The 25,840-nt window shown below is 46.2% G+C and overlaps 1 protein-coding gene across 1 annotated transcript in view; it reads right to left on the bottom strand.

The window, feature by feature from the left end:
• Taf3 (TATA-box binding protein associated factor 3) overlaps positions 1 to 25,840 on the bottom strand; it is a 149,537-nt gene that overhangs the window by 13,289 nt on the left and 110,408 nt on the right. The window contains exon 4 of the mRNA XM_052157296.1: positions 16,428 to 16,510. Coding sequence (XP_052013256.1) covers positions 16,428 to 16,510 — 83 coding nt within the window. The remainder of the gene's footprint in view (positions 1 to 16,427; positions 16,511 to 25,840) is intronic.

The raw sequence follows: 25,840 nt of genomic DNA, 5'->3' as shown, positions 1-25,840 counted from the left end.
CGAAGAGACAGTATGTCCCAAGCATTTAACTGGGGCTTGCTCATAGTTCCAGAGGGTTAGTCCATGATCATCACAGAGGGCACGGAGGGACCACAGTGGCACTCACTGCACTGAACAGGAGCCGAGAGCTACATCCTGATCCTTTGGGGGGAGGGACGGATGGACAGACAGACACTGGGCCTGCTGTGGGCTTCGCTTCTCTCTCTCTCCTTCCTCCCCCTCTCTCCCTCTCTGTCTCCCTCCTTCCCTCTCTTTCCCTCTCCCCCTTTCCCTCTCTCCCTTCCTCCCTCTCTCACAGATATTTTCTTTATCTACATTTCAGGTGTTATCCCCTTTACTAGTTTCCCCCGCCAAACCTCGTATCCCACCCCCTGCTTACTATCTCACCCATTCCCGCTTCCCTGTCCTGGCATTCCACTACACTGGAGCATGGAGTCTTCTCAGGACCAAGGGCCTCTCCTCCCAAGGCCATCCTCTGCTATATACATGTACTCTTTGGCTGGTGGTTTAGTCCCTGGGAGCCCTGGGGGTACTGGTTGGTTTACATTGTTGTTCCCCCCCTTGGGACTGCAAACCCCATCAGCTCCTCGGGTGGTGTAGGCTTTTGAAACCTCAAAGTCCATTCCAGTGACATGCTTCTTCCAAAAAGACTATAGCTACTCCAACACGGTCATAGCGTCCAGTCCTTTCACACACATGAGCCCACAGGTGTCACTCTTATCCATATCACAGTGGGCAAGTGTGGGAAGAGGGTTGAGAGACAGTGACAGGGTGGGGTAAGTGTGACCATAGTGCAGCCACAATGCTCTGGAGACAAGTTCAATATTATAAGACAAACAAGCAAAGAGAATACAAACAGTGATGAAATAAAAAAGAGCACCAGTGAAGATTAAGCCAATCTTAATCTTCTTCTTTCTTAACTTTATCTTCTTAGTTAGTATTTCTGCATGCATTGGGAAGGACAGCTAGTCTAGTCGTGGTTGTGGTGGTGGTGCGCAGCAGAAGGTCGGAAGGCGGCTCTCAGGAGTCGGTTCTCTCATTCTACCATGTGAGCTCCTAGGAGTAAACTCAGGTCATTAGGCCCAAGATGGCAATCACTTATCCACTGGGCCATCTCACCAGCCCCTGCACGTGTTTGAGTGCTTCCTTAATCTAGTCAGGTAATGTTTTTATTTGTAAGTTAGGGTAAATTGGTTTTATTTGAAACATGTTTAAAATCGCAATCCTTTACTTCCTTTGGTAGTCAGTCAGTAGTGGTAATGGTGCTGCTGTATGCAGATCCTCTCGGAGAGTTCTTATGGGACAGAACTAATGGTCCTTGTCTCTCTCGGCACTCAAGACTGCTAATGTAAAAAGGTACAGAATAAATTTAAAGATGTCACAGTAATGTTAAATCTACCATTTGGGAAAGTTCCTAGTTTCTTTTGCAGCGCAAATGTAAAGAGGTTGGATGGGCAGAATGCTACCAGTGGGAATTAGCAGAAGATATTGAAAAACTACAGGTGACAGGGTAGAAAAGACTAGACAATAAGCAGCTAGAAAAGACTAGACATGTGCGCGCGCGGATGTGTGTGCATGCGTGTATGCGCGCGCGTGTGTGTGTTGTATGCATGCTTGCAGGTGTGTGGAGGCAAGAGGCTGAGGTCAAGCTTCTTCCACAACTGCTTCTTGACCTTTTTGTGATGGGATTTCCTACTGCACCTGGGCCCAGAATTTGGCTGGACTGGATGGCTATCCAACTGCAGAAATCCTTCTAGCCCCCCTCAGCAGCCCCAGGATCCCAGCGTGCCACCATGCCCAGCAGCCCCCCTCTGCAGACCCAGGATCCCAGCGTGCCACCATGCCCAGCAGCCCCCCTCTGCAGACCCAGGATCCCAGCGTGCCACCATGCCCAGCAGCCCCCCTCTGCAGACCCAGGATCCCAGCGTGCTGCCGTGCCCAGCCATTTGACGGTTCTGGGGATCAGCACTCAGCCCTCCCTCTGCCCACTGTCACCCCCCTGGGTTTCTCTCCTTTACAAATACATCTATTTCCTAGATCCGTCCCTTGCGAAGATCTACAAGTTATGACATTCTAGCAGCAATGGGTACCTCTACAGTGCGATTTCTACTCCACTGATACAATCAATGTTCTCTGAAGGAATGGTCAATCAGAGGTCTGTGGAAATGGCCGCTAACACATAGGAAATACATGAAAGCTATTCAACACTAATGAGGTATTGAATCTAACAGACAACATGAAAGAGCTACCACTGGACAAGACAGGATAACTCGAAAATGAACATGATAAAGGAGGAGGGAAGGAGGAGACAGGTGGGGTGGGACATGAATTGGGTTAAGAGCGCTCGCTGCTCTTCCAGCACAGAAGGCCACACATGTAGTTCACAACCTCCAGTAACAGCAGCTCTTGAGGGATCTTAAGTCCTCTTCTGGTCCCAGCAGGCAAATCCCCTCCACCCCATCCCCTGCCATGCTTAAGTAAAGTAAATGTTAAGGAAGTGCTATCTTTTCTTTTCTTTTCTCTTTTCTTTTCTCTGTGTAGCCCTGGCTGTTTTAGAACTTGCTCTGTAGTATAGCCCAGGTTATCCTCAAACTCAGAGACCCACCTACATCTGCTTGTCAAGTGCTGGGACTAAAGCTGTGTACTTTAACCCACCATCAGCACCCAGAAAGAAGAGCTCTTTCATCTTTTACTTTTTAAAATGAAAAATGGTAATATTTAAAGCACATGCGCTGGTAGAGAGATGTGCACTTGTATACAGAAAGATAGCTCATGCTTTTAGAGGCCAAAAAAAAATAAAAAAAAAAAAAGAAAAGAAAAAGAAAAAGAAAAAAAGCAGAGGGGGCGATTATAAGGCTCTATGACAGTAACCTAAATTTATAAGGCAGATGTTAATTTCTTTGTATTTATTATAAAGCAAATAAAATGAAAACAATAAAAAAAGTAGAAAACCATTGCATCGTCCTCTTGGCTTTGAATGGCTTGGTGTCCGCAGAGCACTTGTGGCTGCGGCACACAGGGAGCCGGCCACTCCACTCGGCACTGTGTCTGACTGACTTACGCTCTCCACCTTGGTGCAAACACACAGTCCTGGAGCATGGCTTACATGGCTCTCTTCTGTACTTCAGCGAAAATCACACAGCCTTGTGCATACAGTCACAGCCATGTCCTAACATACGCGAGAGCCATGCTCCAAATCAGCCCACACCTAACACCAGCGAGTGTTCTAACAGCGGAATGAAAACAGAAGTGCATGAGACGCCCACGACCCAGCTGCAGCCAGGGGAGGGAGCAAGGCCACAGGACAGTGTAGGTGATAACCTCGTTTATCAACAGACTCCGCGGACACAGTGGCAGGGCCAGGGTTAACCTGTAGCAGGCAGGCCTCTCTGGCTACCATGTGGGTTTCTGGCCTTGAGCTCAGGCCATATACCTTGATTGACAGCAGGAACTTGACCCGCAGAGCCGTCTGGCCCACAGCTAACTCTTTAAAGAAAATAAGAACCATATTATTTTTGCAATCAGAAGAAAAAAAGAAAAGAAAAGAAAAGAAAAATGTCAAGTACTTCCACACACAGAAGTACTTGTTTAAATGTACTTGATACAAGAACCCCTGATTTTATTCAAAAGACATAAAATGTTGAGGTCAAAGACGAAAGGAGACAGTCATTTTTTTGTTTAGTTCTGACTATTTGGAGCAAAGGGGCTTGTTTGTCCAGCACAGTATTATAAAATAAACATAATATCCAAATTATACCACTCAGTCCCAGCCTTCTTTCAGGTTCTTGTAGGGCATGCAGTGGCTTGAGGATAGCGGCCGCAGGCTCATCGCCAGCACGTAAGAGGCAAGAGAGCAGGTGTGAGGACACCACTGGGGTTTGACTTTTAAAAACACGCTTGACAATGACATTGGTCCATTCAGACAAAATCTTCTGAGAGGCAACTGGGCTAAATACTGTGAACAAAGGGGATGGTCAGGGAAGGGCCGCAGACAAGCGGGAGTCGGTAACGACGAGTCTCATGAAGCGACGCTCTTAGGACTCAGCCTGCTCTCTGCACAAGTCCCAGTAACAAGCTATGGAAGCCTTGCAAAGGACGAGTGTGTGAAAAAAGTTACATGGAAACCTACGATTCTCCAACTCAAGAAAATAACTCAGAGAGGACAGTGTGGCCCTGCTGGTGAAGCACTACTCACTTCAGTGTCAGGGCGGAGACATCAACCGTGACTAACCAGACCGTCCCGACAGCCAGCTTACGCAGTATCAGAAGGTGCTGTGGAGAGGGGAACGCCATCAGTGGGCTTTCTCAGCACTAGAGCTTGCATTTCAGACACTGACCTGCCGGCAAGATGCACCTGGGGCGTAATAGTGGCATAGCATCTACGTGTGTAACCAACTACATTCTGAGCAGACACGGGTCTGGTCTGCAGGAGGATGATTTCAAGCCTATTGTAAATCTGCTCCAGAGCTGGGAGCAGGTCATAAGACTGGAGAGGTCACAGATCTGGGAGGCCTGGGGGAAATATTGTTCTTTAGCTAAGTTGTAATGCTGTCAAACTGTTGTACATACTTAAGTCTATACTCAGATTTATAGTGCTTTCTGTTTGGTGAGAGAAGACCCTTTTGGCAGTGGATGGCACTTAATGCGGAGACGTGTAACTGCTTAAAGTACCAAATTTAAATTTAAGAACAGGTCATTTATATCAATCTCTCACCAAAGTTTTAGGGAACCACACGAGGAGGGGATGGAGAGAACTTAAGGGCTGGTAGAGGGAGAGAAAAGCAAGGAAATGCTTAGGTTGAAGATGACATGGCTGTCGTAAATATCGACTCATAGCAGTCATGTTGTCTGAACAAAAATAAAGCAATCAAAATTACAGCCTGCAGAAGAGGCCTTCAAGGACCCACCCAGATCTGAGGAGCCATTGGTAGTTGGTGGCTGCTGAGGAGAGAAAGTTACTCTTTTTTGAGAACATGGGGATGGGATGCTTATGCCCCATTGGATGGCCATATACTCACAGACATATGGGAAACATTAATTCAACTTTGAGGATTATTAATAACTAACAGTCAAAATAGGACCTGAAGGCGGGTGGGAGATGGGATGGAGCACTATCCAGAGTTAGGGGTGGGGGATGGGATGGGCACTATCTGGAGTTAGGGGTGGGGGTTGGGATGGGGCACTATCCGGAGTTAGGGGTGGGGGATGGGATGGGGCACTATCTGGAGTTAGAGGGAGGTGGCAGCTGGTGGATATGGTCAACATATCAGTGCATAGAACTTTCAAAGAATAGGAGGCATTCTCTAAAAAAGAAGCTAGAGATGGTCCTTGAGCAGAAGCCGGATACAATGGGCCAAAGATTAAAACAGGGTAAGGCGATCTGAAGGGGGTTCTCAAATCTCCCTGACAGAGAGAAGCCTGGGTTTGACTTGGGAAGATGAGGCTGAAAGAAAAACAAGAGGAAAAGGAAAAGACAGCGGAGAGCCCAGGAACAGAGAGAGAAAGGCCCCAGAGCAAGCAGGGGGTGGGGTTGTAGGCTGATGGAAGGCCCGCAGGGGTCAGTAAGGACGCTGCTCCAAGGTCGTCCTTGGCGCCTGGAAGACAGACTGAGAGGGGAATATAATGTGCAATTCTGGAACCCCACAGAACAAATCTGAACAGACAGGCCAACAGGGCTTGCCAGTACTGTGTGCACAACTGAGGCCACACTGTAAGAAAAAAGGGTAGACTTTATCCCAAAACCCGTGTTGCAATGCGAGGATCCACTTTATAATTTCCTAAGGCGGGTATGGAAAAGGCGAAGAAACAAGTTATTCCATGTATCCAAAATCTTTAGGCAAGAATCCAAGTCTACCACAGGATAGACAGGAAACACAGAATGCAAATGATGTAACAGTTCTAAACGTTTCTATCCCTACGCATATATTGTATTATAAAGATCTGAACCACGAGCAGGTTGATCTTTAGGGAGAATTATAATCAGATAGTAGCTGAAAGGTTACCATGATACAGCTAAATTATCTCTGCCTGTCACAGGCTAAAGAACATTTAAATTCTGGAAGTTCACATCAGCTTTTTTTTTCAGATAACAAATCTTAAGTACCTTCCTATATTCATTCAATTAGTGATGTTGGGCCTTGATAAAGCTGTGGAGAGAAACTTTCCAACTATCATTCAAATCATATCTAAAAAGGTGGTCATAAATATTTTAAAACCTAAGTGAACTAATAAGACCTAGACCCATTAAGGATAAGATCTTTTACAACAAATTAAATAAAACAATTTATTGAAGTCTGGACTCCAGATAAGCTAGATTTACTGGCTGACCTTTTATTCATTTAAGGAACAAAATTAGCTCTAATTGCATTAGAATGGAATTCAGTAAATTTTCCTCAGTCTTCTAATGTGGCATCCCTATAAGGACTGCTGTAATTGTTTACAAGCAAGATGGAAATGCTTTGATTGTAATCTTTCCACTTGTTTTACTGGGTCATAAAAGCATTTCCCCAAACCCAAAGCTGGTTGCTCTGATAGCAGACTAGTTTTTCTCTTCAATATATGTACTGCATTTTTGGTGTTTGTGAGCAAACTACAATGCTCCAGAGGAAGAAATTAAATTCAGACTTCATCACAATCCTAGGTCAGTGAAGAGAAGAGCAGTGTAATACATGAAGACCAGAGCTTTCTGGAAAACAAAAACCAAACAACCAAAAACCTAGAAAACAGCCGACGATTCAAACAGACAGCCGTGTCAGTGCCGTCTGTACGAGGGGCAGAGATGCCCAAGCACAGAGAAGCCAGGGCCTGGCAGATGGGCAGCCTCACCTGCCTGTGCGTCCTGAACAACTGGAGTGGGGCTGTCCCAAAGCTGCGGTCGGTCTTCAATGGGAGAGGCTTCAATGGGAGAGGAAGTGCCTAGCCTCACAGAGACGTGAAGTGCCAGGGCTGGGGGATCCCCACCTGGGGATGGTGGGGAGCACCGGCACAGAGGAGAAGGGGAGAGGGGAATGAAGGAAAGGATTGTGGGAGGGGGGTGATGAATAAGTTAAAAAAATAATTAAATAAATAAAAAGATTATTTTACTGTTGCAGACACAGTCTTTTTTAAAAAATTCATACTGCATTTATGAAATCTAAATATTGTCAGTCTTCGTTTTTGGTCATTGCTTCTGTTAGCTACCTTAAAGCCTGGGATGTTTCCATTTCTATAGTAATTTCCCTAGGGCAGGGCAAAAGAAAGACAACCCATGGTACCTCAATTAAAAATCAAAATCAAAAGGGGAAAATACTGAAATCAGAAAGTCAAGAGGCCTTCCTGCCTCAGAGGCCATGCTGCTCACTACTGCACTCGGGCGCTGAGCTGTGCTGTACACGGCTTCTCCGCCCTGGCCCCGCCAGACTGGCCCTTCACAAAAGGCATCTGTTCCTCTTGCCTGCCCTGTCCCACTTTAAGATCCCACTTTCCTTCTGGGGTTTCCCATCACCCACTGCTGACAGGGTTTTGCTACACATCACAGGCTGGCCTCAAACTTGCAGTAATCCCCCCGCCTCATCCCTTGAGTGCAAGCATGTCTGCCATGCATACTTCCAGAACAACATTTAAAACAGAAAGATGTGTATTTTCCTTGAAAGTATTGTTAAATGGTTATTTTTGTATTTCCTTATGGTTACTCTATTTCTCTTGTCAAAAGTTTGCCAACACAGAGACAAGTATCTACACCTGCTTTATGTTTTAAAGTATCAAGCCTTCTGGTTTTTGATGACTATGCTTCAGCTCTAATGTCCACAGTGCATGGAGCTAACTGAGAAATGACAACTATTACAAGTCCCCGCTTATGTGAACCTGTAGCAACCCCAGGACTGCCTAAGCAAGAGTGCATTTGTTTCAGTGCCTCAGTCAGGAGCGGCTGGAGAAGGAAGACTCTCAGGAGTGGAGAAATCACTACTGCAAATCAAAATATCAGCAGGATGAAGTTGCCAGTAGTTAAGCAGCCCCTAAGACCTCAAACCCAACCAGAAAACTGGGTGAAGCCATGAAACAGAATATACCATGCAACCCGTGCAAACTCTCAGAGGGACCCGCGTTCTCCCTGGGAGAAGACATAGCTGCCTGACAGGCTCATCACTGTCCAGGCCTTGGAGGGACGGAGGGAGGCGCTGAGGCTTGTGAACTCCTCCTCAGGAGCCTGCCTGTGGGGGAGTACAGCCTAGAAGATGGAAAAGGGCAGACACTCAAAGCTGGGGCACATGGCCACTGTCCCAGTTCAGGGCCAGCCTAGGCTACTTAGAGAGATCTTATGTGGGCTGGGAGGTGTAAGATACTCCCTTTAGCATCTGTGATAGGACAGCTTTAAGAGGGGCCTTTATAAAATGTGGGGAGAATGGTTATTCTTCATTAGTAGTCACCCTCAACGTTTGTACAAATGTATATTATGTTTTTATTAATACTGTACAATGATAATATGGAAAATTACTATTTCCTATGAGGCATAACTGAATTTTGAATCATATAAATATTCAGATGTTTAAACTTAGAAAACCTGTAGGCACTATTCTGTCATGTTTCTTTCTTGACAACTGCTTTTTTTTTTTTTTTTTTTTTTTTAGACAAGGTTTTACTTTATAGCTCTGACTGGTCTGAATTTTTTAGGAAGACCAGGCTAGCATCAAATTTATAGAAATCCACCCGCTGTTCCCTCCCAGAGTGTAGCATCATACATAGCTTCTCTCCATGAAGAGACTGAGTCCCTAACAAACTCTGTAATGTTACTTTGCTCTATGTTCTTGAGGAAAGGTCTAGGATGAGGCCACCAGTTAGCCATCCCTTCTAAAGTTGCCTGAAATAAAGCAGCCAGCAAACAGTAAGGTCAGGATGACAAACAAAGGACAGTTGTGTTGTCCCTGAGTATCATACACTGCTTGTCACACCTGCTGGGAAACTCCAGGATCCCGCCCAGCAGAGCGCTAGGCTTCCGGGCAAGCCGAAAGGCTCATGACCGTGAGCCCAGACACTCCGGCAGTGGCCTTGAACGCCTGGCTTCCTCAGTCACACAGCTCAGACTGTAGTTTTGGGGTCAATGCTTCAGGACTTCAGTGTGGACTGGAGGGAACTTGGGATCTTTGAGAAGCTGCCCTGAATTTTAACACTGTCGGGAAGGGTGCTGACATCCTAGAACCCTCTACAAGACAGTTTTGAAGGACGGAAGACTAAGGAAAACAACTGCTGCTGCTTTGCTGTGAGGAGCACTAACAGAGAACAGAGGACCCTCTCTAACCACAAAGTACTTTTATGGATCAAGGGCAGAAGACCTAAGTTCTTCAAGACTTAGAAACTAAATATTGTCTTAAAGATGTTCCGTGGAAAAGGGTGTAATTTGAACCTTGTAAAGAGTTTTCTCTCTCTCATCATTTCAAGACTTGGTCCTTCAGCAATAAACAACCTCCCCAGCACACAGACACGAGGAGCACACAGATTCTCTTGTTTCTGAATAGCCAGGAGGTCATTAATTCCACCTTAAAAGAGTATTAGCAGTCCCCAGGCGTGCAGACGAGTGGTCACAAACGGATGCGACTCTAGTGGGCCCCAGGTGTGCAGACAGTAAGTGGACACACACGGATATGACTCTAGCGGGTCCCAGGTGTGCACATAGTAAGTGGACACACACGGATGCGACTTTAGCGGGCCCCAGGTGTGTAGACAGTAAGTGGTCACACACGGAAAAGACTCTAACTGGCCCCAGGTGTGCAGACGAGTGGTCACACACGGATGCGACTCTAGCAGGCCCCAGGTGTGCAGACAGTACGAGGTCACACACGGATACAACTCTAGCGGGCCCCAGGTGTGCAGACAACGAGTGGTCACACACGGATGCGACTCTAGCGGGCCCCAGGTGTGCAGACAGTAAATGGACACACACGGATGCGACTCTAGCTGGCCCCAGGTGTGCAGACAGTAAGTGGACACACACGGATGCGACTCCAGCGGGCCCCAGGTGTGCAGACAGTAAGTGGTCACACACGGATACGACTCTAGCAGGCCCCAGGTGTGCAGACAGTAAGTGGACACACACGGATGCGACTCTAGCGGGCCCCAGGTGTGCAGACAGTAAGTAGACACACACAGATATGACTCTAGCGGGCCACAGGTGTGCAGACAGTAAGTGGTCACACACGGATATGACTCTAGCGGGCCCCAGGTGTGCAGACAGTAAAGTGGACAGACACGGATGCGACTCTAGCTGGCCCCAGGTGTGCACATAGTAAGTGGACACACACGGATGCGACTCTAGCGGGCCCCAGGTGTACAGACAGTAAGTGGTCACACACAGATACGACTCTAGCGGGCCCCAGGTGTGCAGACAGTTAGTGGACACACACAGATACGACTCTAGCGGGCCCCAGGTGTGCAGACAGTAAGTGGACACACACAGATACGACTCGAGCGGGCCCCAGGTGTGCACATAGTAAGTGGACACACGGATGCAACTCTAGCTGGCCCCAGGTGTACAGACAGTAAATGGTCACACACGGATACGACGCTAGCGGGTCCCAGGTGTGCAGATGAGTAGACACACACGGATGCGACTCCAGCGGGCCCCAGGTGTGCAGACAGTAAGTGGTCACACATGGATACGACTCTAGCTGGCCCCAGGTGTGCAGACAGTAAGTGGACACACACGGATGCGACTCTAGCTGGCCCCAGGTGTGCAGACAGTGAGTGGACACACACAGATGCGACTCTAGCTGGCCCCAGGTGTGCACATAGTAAGTGGACACACACGGATGCGACTCTAGCTGGCCCCAGGTGTGCACATAGTAAGTGGTCACACACGGATGCGACTGTAGCGGGCCCCAGGTGTGCAGACAGTAAGTGGTCACACACGGATACGACTCTATCTGGCCCCAGGTGTGCAGACAGTAAGTGGACACACACGGACGCGACTCTAGCGGGCCCCAGGTGTGCAGACAGTAAGTGGACACACACGGATGCGACTCTATCTGGCCCCAGGTGTGCAGACAGTAAGTGCACACACACGGATGCGACTCTAGCTGGCCCCAGGTGTGCAGACAGTAAGTGGACACACACGGATGCGACTCTAGCGGGCCCCAGGTGTGCAGACAGTAAGTGGTCACACAGGGATGCGACTCTACCGGGCCCCAGGTGTGCAGGCAGTAAGTGGTCACACACGGATACGACTCTAGCTGGACCCAGGTGTGCAGACAGTAAGTGGTCACACACTGATACGACTCTAGCGGGCCCCAGGTGTGCAGACAGTAAGTGGACACACACGGATACGACTCTAGCTGGCCCCAGGTGTGCAGACAGTAAGTGGTCACACACGGATGCGACTCTAGCTGGCCCCAGGTGTGCACATAGTAAGTGGACACACACGGATTCGACTCTAGCTGGCCCCAGGTGTGCAGACAACGAGTGGTCACACATGGATGCGACTCTAGCGGGCCCGAGGTGTGCAGACAGTAAGTGGTCACACACGGATACGACTCTAGCAGGCACCAGGTGTGCAGACGAGTGGTCACACACGGATGCGACTCTAGCGGGTCCCACGTGTGCAGACAGTAAGTGGACACACACGGATGCGACTCTAGCTGGCCCCAGGTGTGCAGACAGTAAGTGGTCACACACGGATACGACTCTAGCGGGCCCCAGGTGTGCAGACAAGTAGTCACACACGGATGCGACTCTAGCTGGCCCCAGGTGTGCAGACAAGTAGTCACACACGGATGCGACTCTAGCTGGCCCCAGGTGTGCAGACAACGAGTGGTCACACACGGATGCGACTCTAGCAGGCCCCAGGTGTGCAGACAGTAAGTGGACACACACAGATACGACTCTAGCGGGCCCCAGGTGTGCAGACAGTAAGTGGACACACACGGATGCGACTCTAGCTGGCCCCAGGTGTGCACATAGTAAGTGGACACACACGGATGCGACTCTAGCGGGCCCCAGGTGTGCAGACAGTAAGTGGTCACACACGGATACGACTCTAGCGGGCCCCAGGTGTGCAGACAGTAAGTGGATACATACAGATACGACTCTAGCGGGCCCCAGGTGTGCAGACAGTAAGTGGACACACACGGATGCGACTCTAGCTGGCCCCAGGTGTGCAGACAGTAAGTGGACACACACGGATAGGACTCTAGCGGGCCCCAGGTGTGCAGACAGTAAGTGGACACACACGGATGTGACTCTAGCTGGCCCCAGGTGTGCAGACAGTAAGTGGTCACACACGGATACGACTCTAGCGGGCCACAGGTGTGTAGACGAGTAGTCACACACGGATATGACTCTAGCGGGCCCCAGGTGTGCAGACAGTAAGTGGACACACACGGATGCGACTCTAGCTGGCCCCAGGTGTGCACATAGTAAGTGGACACACACGGATGCGACTCTAGCTGGCCCCAGGTGTACAGACAGTAAGTGGTCACACACGGATACGACTCTAGCGGGCCCCAGGTGTGCAGACAGTAAGTGGACACACACAGATGTGACTCTAGCTGGCCCCAGGTGTGCAGACAGTAAGTGGTCACACACGGATGCGACTCTAGCTGGCCCCAGGTGTGCAGACAGTAAGTGGACACACACGGATGCGACTCTAGCTGGCCCCAGGTGTGCAGACAGTAAGTGGACACACACGGATGCGACTCTAGCTGGCCCCAGGTGTGCAGACAGTAAGTGGACACACACGGATGTGACTCTAGCTGGCCCCAGGTGTGCAGACAGTAAGTGGATACACACGGATGTGACTCTAGCTGGCCCCAGGTGTGCAGACAGTAAGTGGACACACACGGATGCGACTCTAGCTGGCCCCAGGTGTGCAGACAGTAAGTGGACACACACGGATGCGACTCTAGCGGGCCCCAGGTGTGCAGACAGTAAGTGGACACACACGGATGCGACCCTGCCCTTTCCATCACTGAGCCAGGAACAATGTTCAGGGAAGCTCCTCATGTGCTACTGTAAAAGAGAGAATTTGATGTTACCTACTCCTCAAATACCATAGCACTAGGTTTAATTCTTAATTAAACATTTTATGTGTATGGGCACATGGGTGCAGACCCTTTGGACCTGGAGCTACAGGTGACTGTGAGTCACCTGATGTTCATGCACAGAACTGAAGTCTGGTCCTCTCCTGGAGCAGCAGGTGCTCTTAACTGCTGAGCCAACCGGATAGCCCCACAGAAGATTTTTCAGTCATTTAAAACACCATTCTTAGGTTACAGGTCATTCAAAAGCAAGCGGTAGGCTGACTGTGTCTCATCGGCTGCAGGTTACCAAGCCTTACCTTAGATCTTCCCACCCCCAAAATATATAAATATTCTATTTATATGAGAATCTGTTTGACTTGAGCCCTACCTCCCTCTGATTTTGACATGTAATGTGTTACACTTAATGCTTTTGTCCAGCACACTTCAGTGCCTGCTTTGGTCACGTGATTAACTGTTCACAAAACATGGCAGTTATTTTCCTGGCGTCTACAAGTTCCGTGTTATGAAACACTACTTCCGAGAGTAATTTGTCTAGAATCCAGGCTATCCTAATTTCCCTCAAGCTGGACATTTTGTTCCAGAGTAATAGGATCCAGTCCTTGCATCTCCCTATCTCTTAGGAATATGAATGATTTATTCAAAGGTGAAAACAGAACAGACAGCCAACAGAATTACCAACAGGCGCTTCAGGGCAGAGAGATGAATGTAACCAGCAATGCCTTTTTAAATCTTAATTCTCTGAAGGGAAGAAGCCAAGCTTGTGTGTGGAGTTAAGACGGTACTGATAAGCTATGGAGAAAATAGGAATTAAATATGAATAGGTAAAAGTATCTTCTGAATGATGAACAAGAACATTTTCTGTCTGGAGACCTGGGGCCAGCTGTAGAGCATTCCCAAGGTGAAGGTGTTTCCTAGAGCTGTGCATGCTGGTAAGTGCACTGCTGCGCAGGAGCCTGCCTCAGTCTCAGCTTCCTCAGGAAGCTGAGCTCAAGTAGAGTTCTAGAAGCTCTGAAGGCCTGTTTATCAGCAGTGAGAGGAGGGATGCAGTCAGAGCCAGAGACTAAGAACCGCCTGGACTCCGCCCTTCAGCTCTTCTTGAGCACAGACTTTCTGAAAGATGACGTCGGCCTCTATCTTTTCCCATCATAATGCACAGGGACTTCTTTACTGAGGGACGTTTAGCATGGAGAGAACAGTATAGAGAACACACGTGCTCTACGATGAAGCGAACTGATAACAGTGATCTGCACTGTGAAGACTGTCAAAGGCCCAGTCTAGGGAGGTCACAGGCCTGGGTGGTGGTGGTGGTGGTGGTGGTGGTGGTCTTCTACTGTTGTTTCACTGAAGGGATGCGTTGTTAAAAGGCCTTGTAAATATCTGTGCTTACACCCAAGGGCTAATACTGCTCTGTCAGGTCTCAGAAACAGCTGGCTAACGTTTCTAGTAAGCACCCAAGCAGAGGCTGGCCAGCTCTGAGGCCTCCCAGCTTCTCCCTGCACGGCTCCCTCCCTCCCAGCCAGGCTTCCGCTTCTTCCCTCAGCCTGATGCCAACCTAGCTCAGCCATGTTGGCCAGGAGCAGCCTCTCTTCTCAGGTGTGGTTTAGTCTGGCGGCTTCCATCAGTACGGACTGTTCCCCCCGCCTGCTTTCTCTCTTATATCTACAATAAAAGTCTTCCCTGTATTCTACAAGTAGGCATGTCCTCCTCCTTTCCTTTATTTCATTTCTTTGCCCACTCTCAACCTTGGTCAGAGAAGCTCCTCTCTGGAGTGGGCAGCAGTCAGCGCAGACACTTAGAACTCACCCTGTGCTGAGAAGTGACTGAGCCCTAAGTGAGCGGTGACATCACGCGAGGCCCTCCCCGCCAAGGCTTATGGACGGCTGTGGAAGAGGAGAGAGGACACAGACTGTCCGATGTGGGCTGTGAAAGGCTCTCCTCTGGCTGTGACACTGCTGCCAGCGTTCAGAATGAAGAGGAGGGGCCCCCTAGGTTCCACCCAGAGCTGAGGAGCCACTTCACTGACTGCTGGGGTGGAGGGTGTCATTTCCCTGTACCCACAAGGGGCAGGCAGGCTGCTTTTGCTCCTGTGGATGGCCCCAAGCCCATAGTCCAGGCTACTCAAAGGAAACAGAGAAAAAGGCCGAGGACGTGAAGGAGGAAGGTGGGGCTGGGCTCAGAGCAAGTACAATGGGACTGGGTTGCATGTGATCAAACTGCATTGTATATGTGGATTAAACTGTTGAAGAAGAAATAAAAATAGTAAATGAAAATTTCAATTAAAAAAAAGCAAAACTTCCAGTTTTTTGTCTTGTGTTGGTTCTGGAGACAGGGCCTGGCTGTTGTAGACTGGGTTGACTGGATTCTTGACCATGCTGCTTCATTGTCCCAGTGACTGCCCTCTAGATGGACAGTACCGCCTTGCCCAGTAAGCACTGTAGTCTCTCAATCAATACATTCTTAAGTCCTCGCCTCACTTTCACACTGAACTTGAGCGGGACCTGAATGTCCCCAAGCCCTCTCTCTAATATCTGACTTTTCAAAGCAAACTGCTCTATTTCACATTTACTGGGAAAAATAAAATTAAAATAAGTAATAAACTCATTAATTTCACTGAAATGCCACACACAGTGTGTGTTCAGAGCAAGTATTTCAAGAGGACTTACAAGACTAATAGTTCATACTGTATCGGGAGTCTGAGAATACTGTAGGTCTTAACACTTCCTCAAAGGATGAATGAAGGAAAACAATTTTCTTTAAAGAAAAATGGGCCTTTCTGTAGGCACTGCTATGCATGTGGTATTCACACACTCAGGCAAAACACACAGACACATAAAATTTACCAACAATATTGGAAAAAGAAAAATGGCCCAGTAAGACGATCTGTGAAGATTCCTAGAAATGGTAAGCTGAGATCTAACCTCCTCATTTTCTCTTAAGAGGAAATACAAGTAAGTGGACTGATGGCCGGGCTCCCAGCTATCAGTCACGTACCTTTTCCCTAAGTCAGCAGACATCTTTGTCTTACCGGCACCGGACAAAGCGCAGACCACCTCAGTCTCTATTCTCTGTCCCAGGGACAGATGACGTGCTGGGGGAAGGTCTAACACTGCAACCATGTGTGTGCAGCATGGCGGCTAACACACTCATTACTTATTTTTCAGATAGCCAGGACCTCAGATAATCTGCAGGAATACTGCCATATATTAACCTTTAGAAAGGAGAAGGCAGGGGTGGACAGCATGCGATCCCTCACGCCTAGCAAAGATAAGAACATTTACCTGGAGGAGGAAGCCAATAAAACTTGAGAGCAAAGAGCTCCCAGTGTAGACTCTGTTCATAGCTGGAGGTCTGGCAGAGCCCTAATACATTCGGACAGCATGCACAAGGTAGGGCTCACCGATCCCCACTGTTCATACTTACATCTTGTCCTGGCCAGCGCCAACTCGCAGAGTCAACCTGGGGATAACTGGACTTGGGGCTGGGATGACGGGCTCTACTTTTATCTGTGGAAATTAGTACATTAGTTAGAAAAAAGATTCTCCCAAAAGTATTCCTTCTCCTCTACTTCCCCACCATACACACCTAACAAAGCCATTTGAAATGCTGCATAAAAAGACATGGCTAGTGTGTGCTCTGTGTGTAGATGTGAGTGAGAGACCGGAGGTAGAAATGGGTGTCTTCCTGGCCCGTTCTCCACCTTTCCTGAAGACTGCTCTCTCAGTGCAGCGGAATCCCATCAATCTGAGAGCTAAGGGTGTCCAATGAGATTCAGAGTGCAAGTCTGTCTGCCTTGCCTCCCTGCAAGCTCTGGGCACACGGCGTGGCTCTCTGCTCTTTCCAGAACATCTAACTCCAGGTCCTTATGAAGATGGTTGAAGCACGTCAGCTGAGCCTTCTCCAAACCATGCCATGGTTTTCAATAACTGAAGGCTACCTGACACAAAACAAAGTCTACAAACTTTATTTACATTACATTAGTTGGCAGTCATTTCTGGTTTATTGATTTATGTTCATTTCTTTGGTTTTATTGTATTGTTTTACACACAAACACATTCACAAACACAAAGTGATATCACAGCTTCTGAAAGGTATTTGTTTTTTAAAGACTTATTTTTTATGTGTATGTCTTGCCTGTGTGTATGTTTGTGTGCCACGTGTGTGCCTGGTGCCTGTGGAGGTTAGAGGAGGCATGAGATCTGTTGGTACTGCAGTTACAGACCATTGTGAACTACCACGTGCGTGCTGGGAACTAGACTCGGGTCCTCTGAAGAGCAGCCAGTTCTCCTAACCACTGAGCATTCTCTAGAGCCCCGTAACTGCCAGACTGACCATCACCAGAAAGGCTGCCGTGAGACTGTCCCCTTAAACAGCATACACTTACAGGCCTTGATGAATGCAAACCTCACTGTAAATTTGTCTCATTGTATTTTAAAGCTAAATACCAAGTATCATTATAGCAGTAAGTAGTTCTATTTTGGGCTCACTATAAGAAAAACTGAAATTTGTGTGTGTGTGTGTGTGTGTGTGTATGCCACACCTTCTCATTTTAGAGAGGACTTATGGTGAAAGTACTGACTCTTGAAAAAGTTGAGGACTTCACAAATATTTGAGCTATTAGTCAGAAAGACTATTAGCTATTAGTCAGAGCATGACATTACATGGTCTCTTGACAGTTACAATCTTATAATAAATGTTTAGAATAAACAACTAGACACAATTTCTGCAGTCCCAAATTCTTATCTTTTTCAGTGGTGACTGAGTGGTCAGGAAGTTTTTGGTGGGATAATTTTTTGTCATGTGGGACTGTCCCAAGCACTGACAGATGTTTAACTTGTCCTGGAATACTACAAGCCTGTATGTCACTTTAACCCCAACATCTGTCTACAAATACTGACTTGCATATCTGTAGCCCAAGAATGAAACAGTAATGAAAGCATGTGGGGGCTTAGGGGAAATGGATATATAAAGTACTGTTCAGGGCGTTATAGCATGCGAGTACTTGTATATGTGTATATATATGTATACATTCTATCTGTAGTTCGTTTACAAACCTAGCATCACATAAGTCTGTCAGACTATTCTCTTGAACACCTCCAGGTGTGTAGGGCATGCTCAATAAACATCTGTTGAATTAAATGCTTATCTGAACACAGATCCAACTCTTTGCACCGTTACCACATTCCTCTTCCAGAATCAACCTGAAGCGCTCAATGAAAGGAAGGGACATTTGCCAAACTGGTGACTTTATGGAAGCTCTTAATAATATTAGTTTGTTTGGATGTCCACTTCACTCACTCACATACCACTGAAGCCATGTGCTTTGCTTACTGTTTTTCCTCAGTGTCTAGCACAGTGACCTTAAGAAACATTTGAATCTTGAATATGAAGCAAAGATTCCAAACTACCATTTCTTTCAAGATCCTCCCATGATTTCTTTTTTGTTTTGCTTAGCAAAAAGGTATAAATATTGAGGCCAGAAGTAGGTAAATTCCTTTATTTCCTATGAATGTACAAACTTCTCAGGCCCTACATCTGAAGTCCACCATTTCTGGACTTCTTGAGACTCTTCTCCCTTCCTTAGCATAGTACTCTTTGGAGTCAAGAGTCAAGTCTCTTGACACCATAAATCATTCTCATTAATTTTTTTTTAACAAAAATTTATTTAATTAAGACACTGTCATTGTCTTCAGACTTATCAGGAAAGGGCATCAGATCCCACTACAGATGGCTGTAAGCCACCATGTGGTTGCTGGGAATTGAACTTAGGACCTCTGGAAGAGCAGTCAGTGCTCTTAAACACTGAGCCATCTCTCCAGTCTTCCATTAAACTTTTAAATGTCCTAAATTCTTATCTTTAAAAAATTATCTTCTCTTTGTCTCTGGGTAACAAACTTTTGCTACTTATTGTCTGTTTCTTCAATTTTTATTTATTCTGTTAGAGGCAGGATCTCACTACACAGTCCTTGGCTAGCCAGAACTCATCATGGACACCATGCTGGCATTAAACTCACAGAGATCTGTTCTCTACCTCTCAAGTGCCGGAATAAAAGGCCTGCGCTACCTCACTGGCAGATCTCCTATTTTAAAACAAAGCTGCCGTGCTCTACCGTGAAGACTCTGCTTTACTGTCACATTCTGCACTGTTGGCCTCTTTCTTTCTTCGTGATAGCCGTAACTTAGGCTTGTCCAGTATTTTAAGGAATCACCTGAACACCACCCAACTGATCGTCACAACTCCACAGTGTGAGTGTGGAGGGCAGACTCTTCCCATATAACAGCTACTCAGAAACAATTCAAGTTTGCGCAGGGATGCAGAATTAGTAACTATATCATGCACATCCAAGCTTCTTGACACAAAATCAGAATCCAGTTCCTTGGGACGTTCTTTGGGTCTCCGTGTATACATATCCTGGATGGAGCTGCTCATTTCTTTCCCAAGGTATTTTATAGTAAGTCATAACACTTGTATCAGTCCTAGGGCTAGCTGTAAGGCATTTTCCTTTATGGGAGACTAATGAACTTTGGTTTTACTTTTATTCAGCTAAACAACTGGATTTTTTTTTTTTATCATGAATGATCTAACATGAACCAAAACATAGGCTACTCCTGACTTTCCCCAAAAGTTAAATGAAGCCAAGTACAGTGGTATACACCTTTGATCCCAGCACTCGGGAGGCAGGGGAAGGTGGATCTCTGTAGGTCAAGGCCTGCATGGTCTACACAGAAAGTCTTAGGAAAGCCAGGGATACAGAGAAAAACCCTGTCTCAAAAACAAACAAAATCAGTTACATGATGTGTACAAAACAGGCAAATAAAAATGGAAATATATAGTCAGATTCAGAATGGTATGAATGTATCTTGAAGGTAACTGGTATTCCACCAACAGGTAATTTTGCTACCTCAGTTCAAAGTTCATCTGTAATCATGATACTCAACACTGCCTACATACTTCTCGTAGTAAAAGAAAAACTATTAACTACACCATGAAGCAGACATGAACCAGGACTATCTCAGGCAGCTAGGAAAAATGGAAACTCTACCCATAAAGCAGTCGAATACTTTAATTTCAGTCAAAGAGTGAAGTCATGTTTGTCTTGAAAGGCAGTCTGGAAGTACAGAGGAAGAGGAGGAAGACCATTTTGCTCAAGGGAAAGCGATTAATAAGGATGCTAATGCGATAAAGAAAGTAAACTTTCTGAATAAGTTCTCCCTAAATTTGTATGTTAACTCTATCTGAATGCTTATCAAAATAGAATAAAAAGAGAGATCCTAACTACAAATTAAAAATGTTTTCTCTCCCGGACTGAAAACAACAAACCGAATGAAAACAGTGACTGGTTACTTAAACAGCATGAGAGACTTCATCTTCTAACGGCACAAAGCCACATCCTGGGGCCAAAGGGAGCTTCTAAGGGTTAAAATAAAAGACTAGCACTTTGGAGTAACGCTGAGAATTGGGGCGAGCAGAAGAGCATTTACAGTGGATTACGAAGCTTCCCAATTCACCAAAGAGGTAAAGTCCGGCAATATAAGACTCCTTTGTAGCTAACTAAAAATACATTGTCGGTGGATTTGTCCAGTCTTATGTATAAGCAATACCCCTTTCACCTGCGCTAACACTAGTAGTCATATAAGCCCCTTATTGCCATGTGCTGCATTTTTTTTGCTAATCTTCAAGGATTTAGCTTCTTTGCCACATACCTCAGGGCACCAACTGATAAAGCCCTAACTCTCCATTTTTCCAGGACACCAGCAGTGCGGCCTTGCAAAAAATGAAAATCGCTCAAGAGATTTAAAGGGGAAATTTATTTTTAAAATCCTGACTTGAAGCAAAGAGGTGGATTTTTAAAAAGCTTATCTCTAAAGAATCAGTTTAAATTTAAATTCTATCTTGGAAGCCTTTCATGCATTCCAGCTTTAAAGTTTATCTTTTGACAGGGACTTTCTACAAAGGTAATGGGCAGCTTTGTCAATTTAATCTGTCCAAGTTTATTTATTTATTTTTTAATGTTAAACTCCTTTCATTTAAAAAAAAAAAAAAAGAGCAAAGAGCTTCGAGCATGTGTGCACTGGCTTGGGCAGGCCCGGCTGGCAGGGCTGGTCTTGTTGTCCACCCCTGCAACACTCCTCACAGGAGCCACATGGGACCACTTAGCATTCAGGATGCTCATGGTGGTTGGTAACCCCTGTGTTGTCCTTCTTGGCAATTAAGCTCTTTACATGAGTTCCTTTGTGAAGCAGACTAACACGGTCTCCATCAGCCATTTGAAACATCCAGAAGACAGTCTGCAGAGGCCTGGCTGTGGCTGAGCCCCCAGTGTGACAGCAAGTCCCGCCCAAGCCCATTCGTAGGAGGATGGGCCCGGCCTTTAGTAGCTGCATACAAATTCAAACACAGTTACCTACATGCTTACATTCCTGGCCTCAAGGAAGAGGCAGCACTGAGAAACAGGGAGGGAACATTTCCCCAACTTTACTGCGGTACTTTGTTTACTGCAAACCCTTCATTTCACTATTATGTATGACAAGCAATAAGGAAAGACTAGAAGTGAGACCTTGCTGTGTTAAATAGAAAGAAAGAGAAAGGAAGGAAGGAAGGAAGGAAGGAAGGAAGGAAGGAAGGAAGGAAGGAAGGAAGGAAGGAAGGAAGGAAGGAAGGAAGGAAGGAAGGAAGGAAGGAAGGAAGGAAGGAAGGAAGGAAGGAAGGAAGGAAGGAAGGAAGGAAGGAAGGAAGGAAGACATGCTGTTGTTAAAAAGAGAAAAAAGTAAGACGGATTCTCTGTTGCAGTACACCGTCTAATTGAGTCAATGGTGATCTGCAGGCAGATACTAAAGGACTTGAGGACAAATAAAAGTCATTAAAATGTTTCGTAGTTCTGATTACTAAAGTCACGAGGCTTTGAGGTCATCACTTTCCTGTTTTTAAATATCTGAAGTTAAACAGAAGCTCCTAAGATTTCTTCAAGGACTGATACTTCACCAGCTCTTCTGGCCACCTTACTCCTGATGGTCAGTCCTTCCGGTCACCTCTCCCCTGGTGACCTGGACATGCCAGAGTGCAGAGATGGTAACGTGAGCAGGCTGCCTGAGAAGCAAGGACATGGGATGTGGGTGGATGGATAGCCCAGTCAGTCTCCCTCACTGGGCCGCAGACCTCAGAGTCAGCAATACCAAAGGCACAGAGCAGTTTGGACGATTAGCTAACTCATGGAGTAGCCTGTCACATAATTATACTCTCAAGTGATAGTGTTAGCATCACTCCTACCTAGGTTAGCCCAATCATAAATAGCCATTGTCAGCTCAAATAAGACAATTTATTAATCAGGTCAAAGTCTGAGTATTCTTTTTAAAGTCCATGAGCTTTTTCAGCATAAAACTTTTTTGAATTATTCATGGATGATCAAACTCGCTAGTTATTCGTACGAACATTTCAAACTGTTAGTCACCTACACATTTTAAATAACATAAACTAGTGTTTGCTCAGCATTTTCTGTGGGGGGGTAGCCTTCATGGCGAGTCCTCTTACAGAAGGTATGAAACAGACATTGCTTTCTTTGTTTGCTTGTTTTGAGACAAGGTCTCATGTATTCCAGTCTGGCTTCACATAGCCTGTGGAAGCAAGGACCTGGAAGGCAGGGGCTGCCGGGCCTAATATGCAGTGCTGTGGAGTAGAGCCAGAGCTCGAATGCTAGCAAGTGCTCTAACAACCTACTGAGCTACAGCCCTGCCTCCCAAGCTGTGTTTAAATAGAAGTAAATGGACAGAGCGATGCTGTCTCTTCCCAAAATGAATGTGAGGCGGAGACAGAGGGAAGGAAGCAAAGGCCCCAAAAGGCACAAGAGGATCACGATGGCTAGGCAGTGGTAGGGTTGGGGCACCTACCAGGTAACTGCCACAGCCCAGTGTCCAAAAACTGCTGTGGCAGTTATCTACAGATGGCAATGCCATCCTCTTAGAGTGACACTCTGCCATTAAAGACCATACTCAGGTAAGAATGCGGAAATACCAGAGTATGTACTCCTCAGTCTGAGGCTGATGGTTCTGGCTTATCTTCTATTTAAGATCATAGGAAAGCTCAGTAAGCACACGAGGGGACTGGGTCCACAGCCCAGGACCATGAATATGTATATGCATGCATACATGAAGACTAGGAACACAGTTGCCTAGTTCCACCATAACAAAGAACAAGGTGTTTTCTTTTATGTCATCATTTTTTCTATGAAACACACTTAAAATACTAAAAAAGAGATTGTAGTTAAGGTAATCCTTCACATCTGTCTAAATTCCAACAATTCATGGTTTGAAATAATCAAGCTTTGTAGCACACACAAATATATAAGCATTTTGCATTTATGTATGTATGTGTATGTGTGAGTGTATATATGTATGCATGTGTGTATGTATGTATGCATGCATGTATGTATGTGTGTATACATTTGCTTTGTGTATATGTGTGGGTCAGCATGTGCCATGGCATGTACGTGGAGGTCAGAGGGCCAGCTTGTGGGAAGCAGGACTCTCCTTTTCCCATGTAGGTCTGGATTCAGGAAGGCATGCTTGGCAGCTAGTGCCGTCACTTACTGGACTATCCTGCTGGACTATCCCCTAGTTTACTTTTACTGTCTTTCTTCTAACAACATTTAAGGAAACCTGCAGGGCATACACAGTCCCATTTCAGGTTTGCTTTGATGACTTGTTTTGCATGAAACTTTTTTTGTTTTTTGTTTTTTTTGTTGTTTTTTTTTCGAGACAGGGTTTCTCTGTATAGCCCTGGCACTCACTCTGTAGACCAGGCTGGCCTGGAACTCAGAAATCCGCCTGCCTCTGCCTCCCAGAGTGCTGGGATTACAGGAGTGCGCCAATACCGCCCGGCGTTTTGCATGAAACTTGCGCAGACTGGTAGGTAGAATAAAGAGAAGCTTTAATGTTAAACCAGCCTTTAATATCTACTCCTTATTAATGCTTCCCTTTCTGTTGTTACAAAGGGCTAAGATTTAACTCTATGTTTCTACACTTTTATAATGTAGTTCAAATAATAATAGAGTAATATTACTATTCCTATAACCATTTACTCAGATAACATTTACTACACATATGCCAGACGTGTTCCTATACACATCTTGTATAACAGTCTTATTTTACTTTCATAGAAGCAATTTCACAAAAGCCAGGATTAGAACTCAAGTCTAATTCTACAATTCTATTTCTTATTTGTAAAATTCTTGTAAGGTAAGTGATTTTGATAAATTTTTATATTTTGTCATTTCTCTGATTTATAACTTATCAAAAATAACACAAGGCTTGAACCTGTCTATCAGGTGGTAGTCTGTGTGGCCACTGTAAGTAAGTCTCTGCCTGAGGGGTATTCTTTTCCAGAATCAGGTAGAGCCTGAGTAAAGGCATAGGCATGGGCTGCCTGATGTTAACCGCTTCACTGGATGGGGATTCATTAAGGCTCATCATGGCTGCTCAACAATGCCTGACTTCCCAAAGTCAAGGCGGTGCCAGACACAAGGCGCCATGTCTGACTGGCTAGGAGTCAGCTTCTGTTACTCCAGGGTCAGGACAGTGGTGACTGATTGTCATTAGACAATGTTTCTACGAAAACATTTCCAAATCTGTGCAATAAGGGGCTTGGCTCGTGTGAGTAAGTGTCCCTCGACTGGACAGGCCAGTCTCCTAGGCTGTTTCTTGTTCCCCAGTGCTGGTAATACCTGCTGGATCTGTGTCACAGCTATGTGAGAAGGGGAAAGCGTGTGGAAGTGCTCCAAAACCTCACAAGTACCATATTAAGATAACATAATAATTCAAAGATAACATGACTGTGAAGACATAAGGTGTGCTGGAGGAGTGGTTCAGGGGTTCGGAGCGCTCATACTGCCTGCACTTCCAGAGCCTGAGCTCGGCTCCCAGCGTACAACCACCTGTGACTCTAGCTCCGAGTCAGGGAATCACACGTCCTCTTCCAGACACATGCAGACACATTAGTACAAGTAAAATAAATCTTTTAAAATGAGAAAAATGATAGAGGCGGTGTCTTGTTAGTGAGTTAATGGTAACTCCTTACTTGCCAGTGTCCAATAACTGACATTATTTCGGTTCCACTTCTTTACTCATGGAGACGGCAAGGGGTCTAAGCAAATTAAGAGTTAGGCAGAAAAAAAATGTGGCTGTTGCTAGCCAAGTTAATTTTTCTAGATAAGTCTGAAGCTAAAAACATTGAAACATTATTGGTACTGTGTTTGCTGTTAGGTTCTGGTGTTATTTTGGGGCCCAGTGCAGACAGAAGATCCAGTGAGTAGGAGGCTCTGAGTAGAATGTCAGGCAAAGGCCTGCATCACCTCAAGACTAAGAGGAAGAGCAGGAAGGCCGAACAGAGTCACAGCTTGTCTTCTCAGGACATGGCTCCTGACTGACGAAAGTGCAGGCTGACTAACATCTCTGCTGTTTACACGGACTCTGCAAATCTGCGTTCCTGACTGGACAGGCAAGATCTCTGTGTGCGGAGTGACTTTCTGACTGTTGGCTGGATCACCAGACTAGCCCGGGAGTTCCAATCTTAACATGAGAAACAAATAGCAAGAATAAGAGAGGCTGCTCACGCCCCACGTACAACCTCTGCCCGATGTACACGGATCTCCAGAGCGGATCTCCAAAGGGAGACCAAAGCCATCCGTGCCCTGTTGGCTTCCTGTCCTCCTCCAGAAGGAACACAGGCTTACATGTCATAGGAAATGGGTGCTTTTGGGGTACCCAAAAACCAGTACAAGACATTATGTAGCAGTACACTTGATATTAAACAAAAATACTTTAGTTTTAATGTGTATGTGTGT

The sequence above is a fragment of the Apodemus sylvaticus genome, chromosome 14 (assembly GCF_947179515.1).
Source record: "Apodemus sylvaticus chromosome 14, mApoSyl1.1, whole genome shotgun sequence".
NCBI classification, from domain to species: Eukaryota; Metazoa; Chordata; class Mammalia; order Rodentia; family Muridae; genus Apodemus; species Apodemus sylvaticus.
Note: the sequence above shows the minus strand (reverse complement) of the source record. Positions and strands in the feature narration are given on the sequence as shown.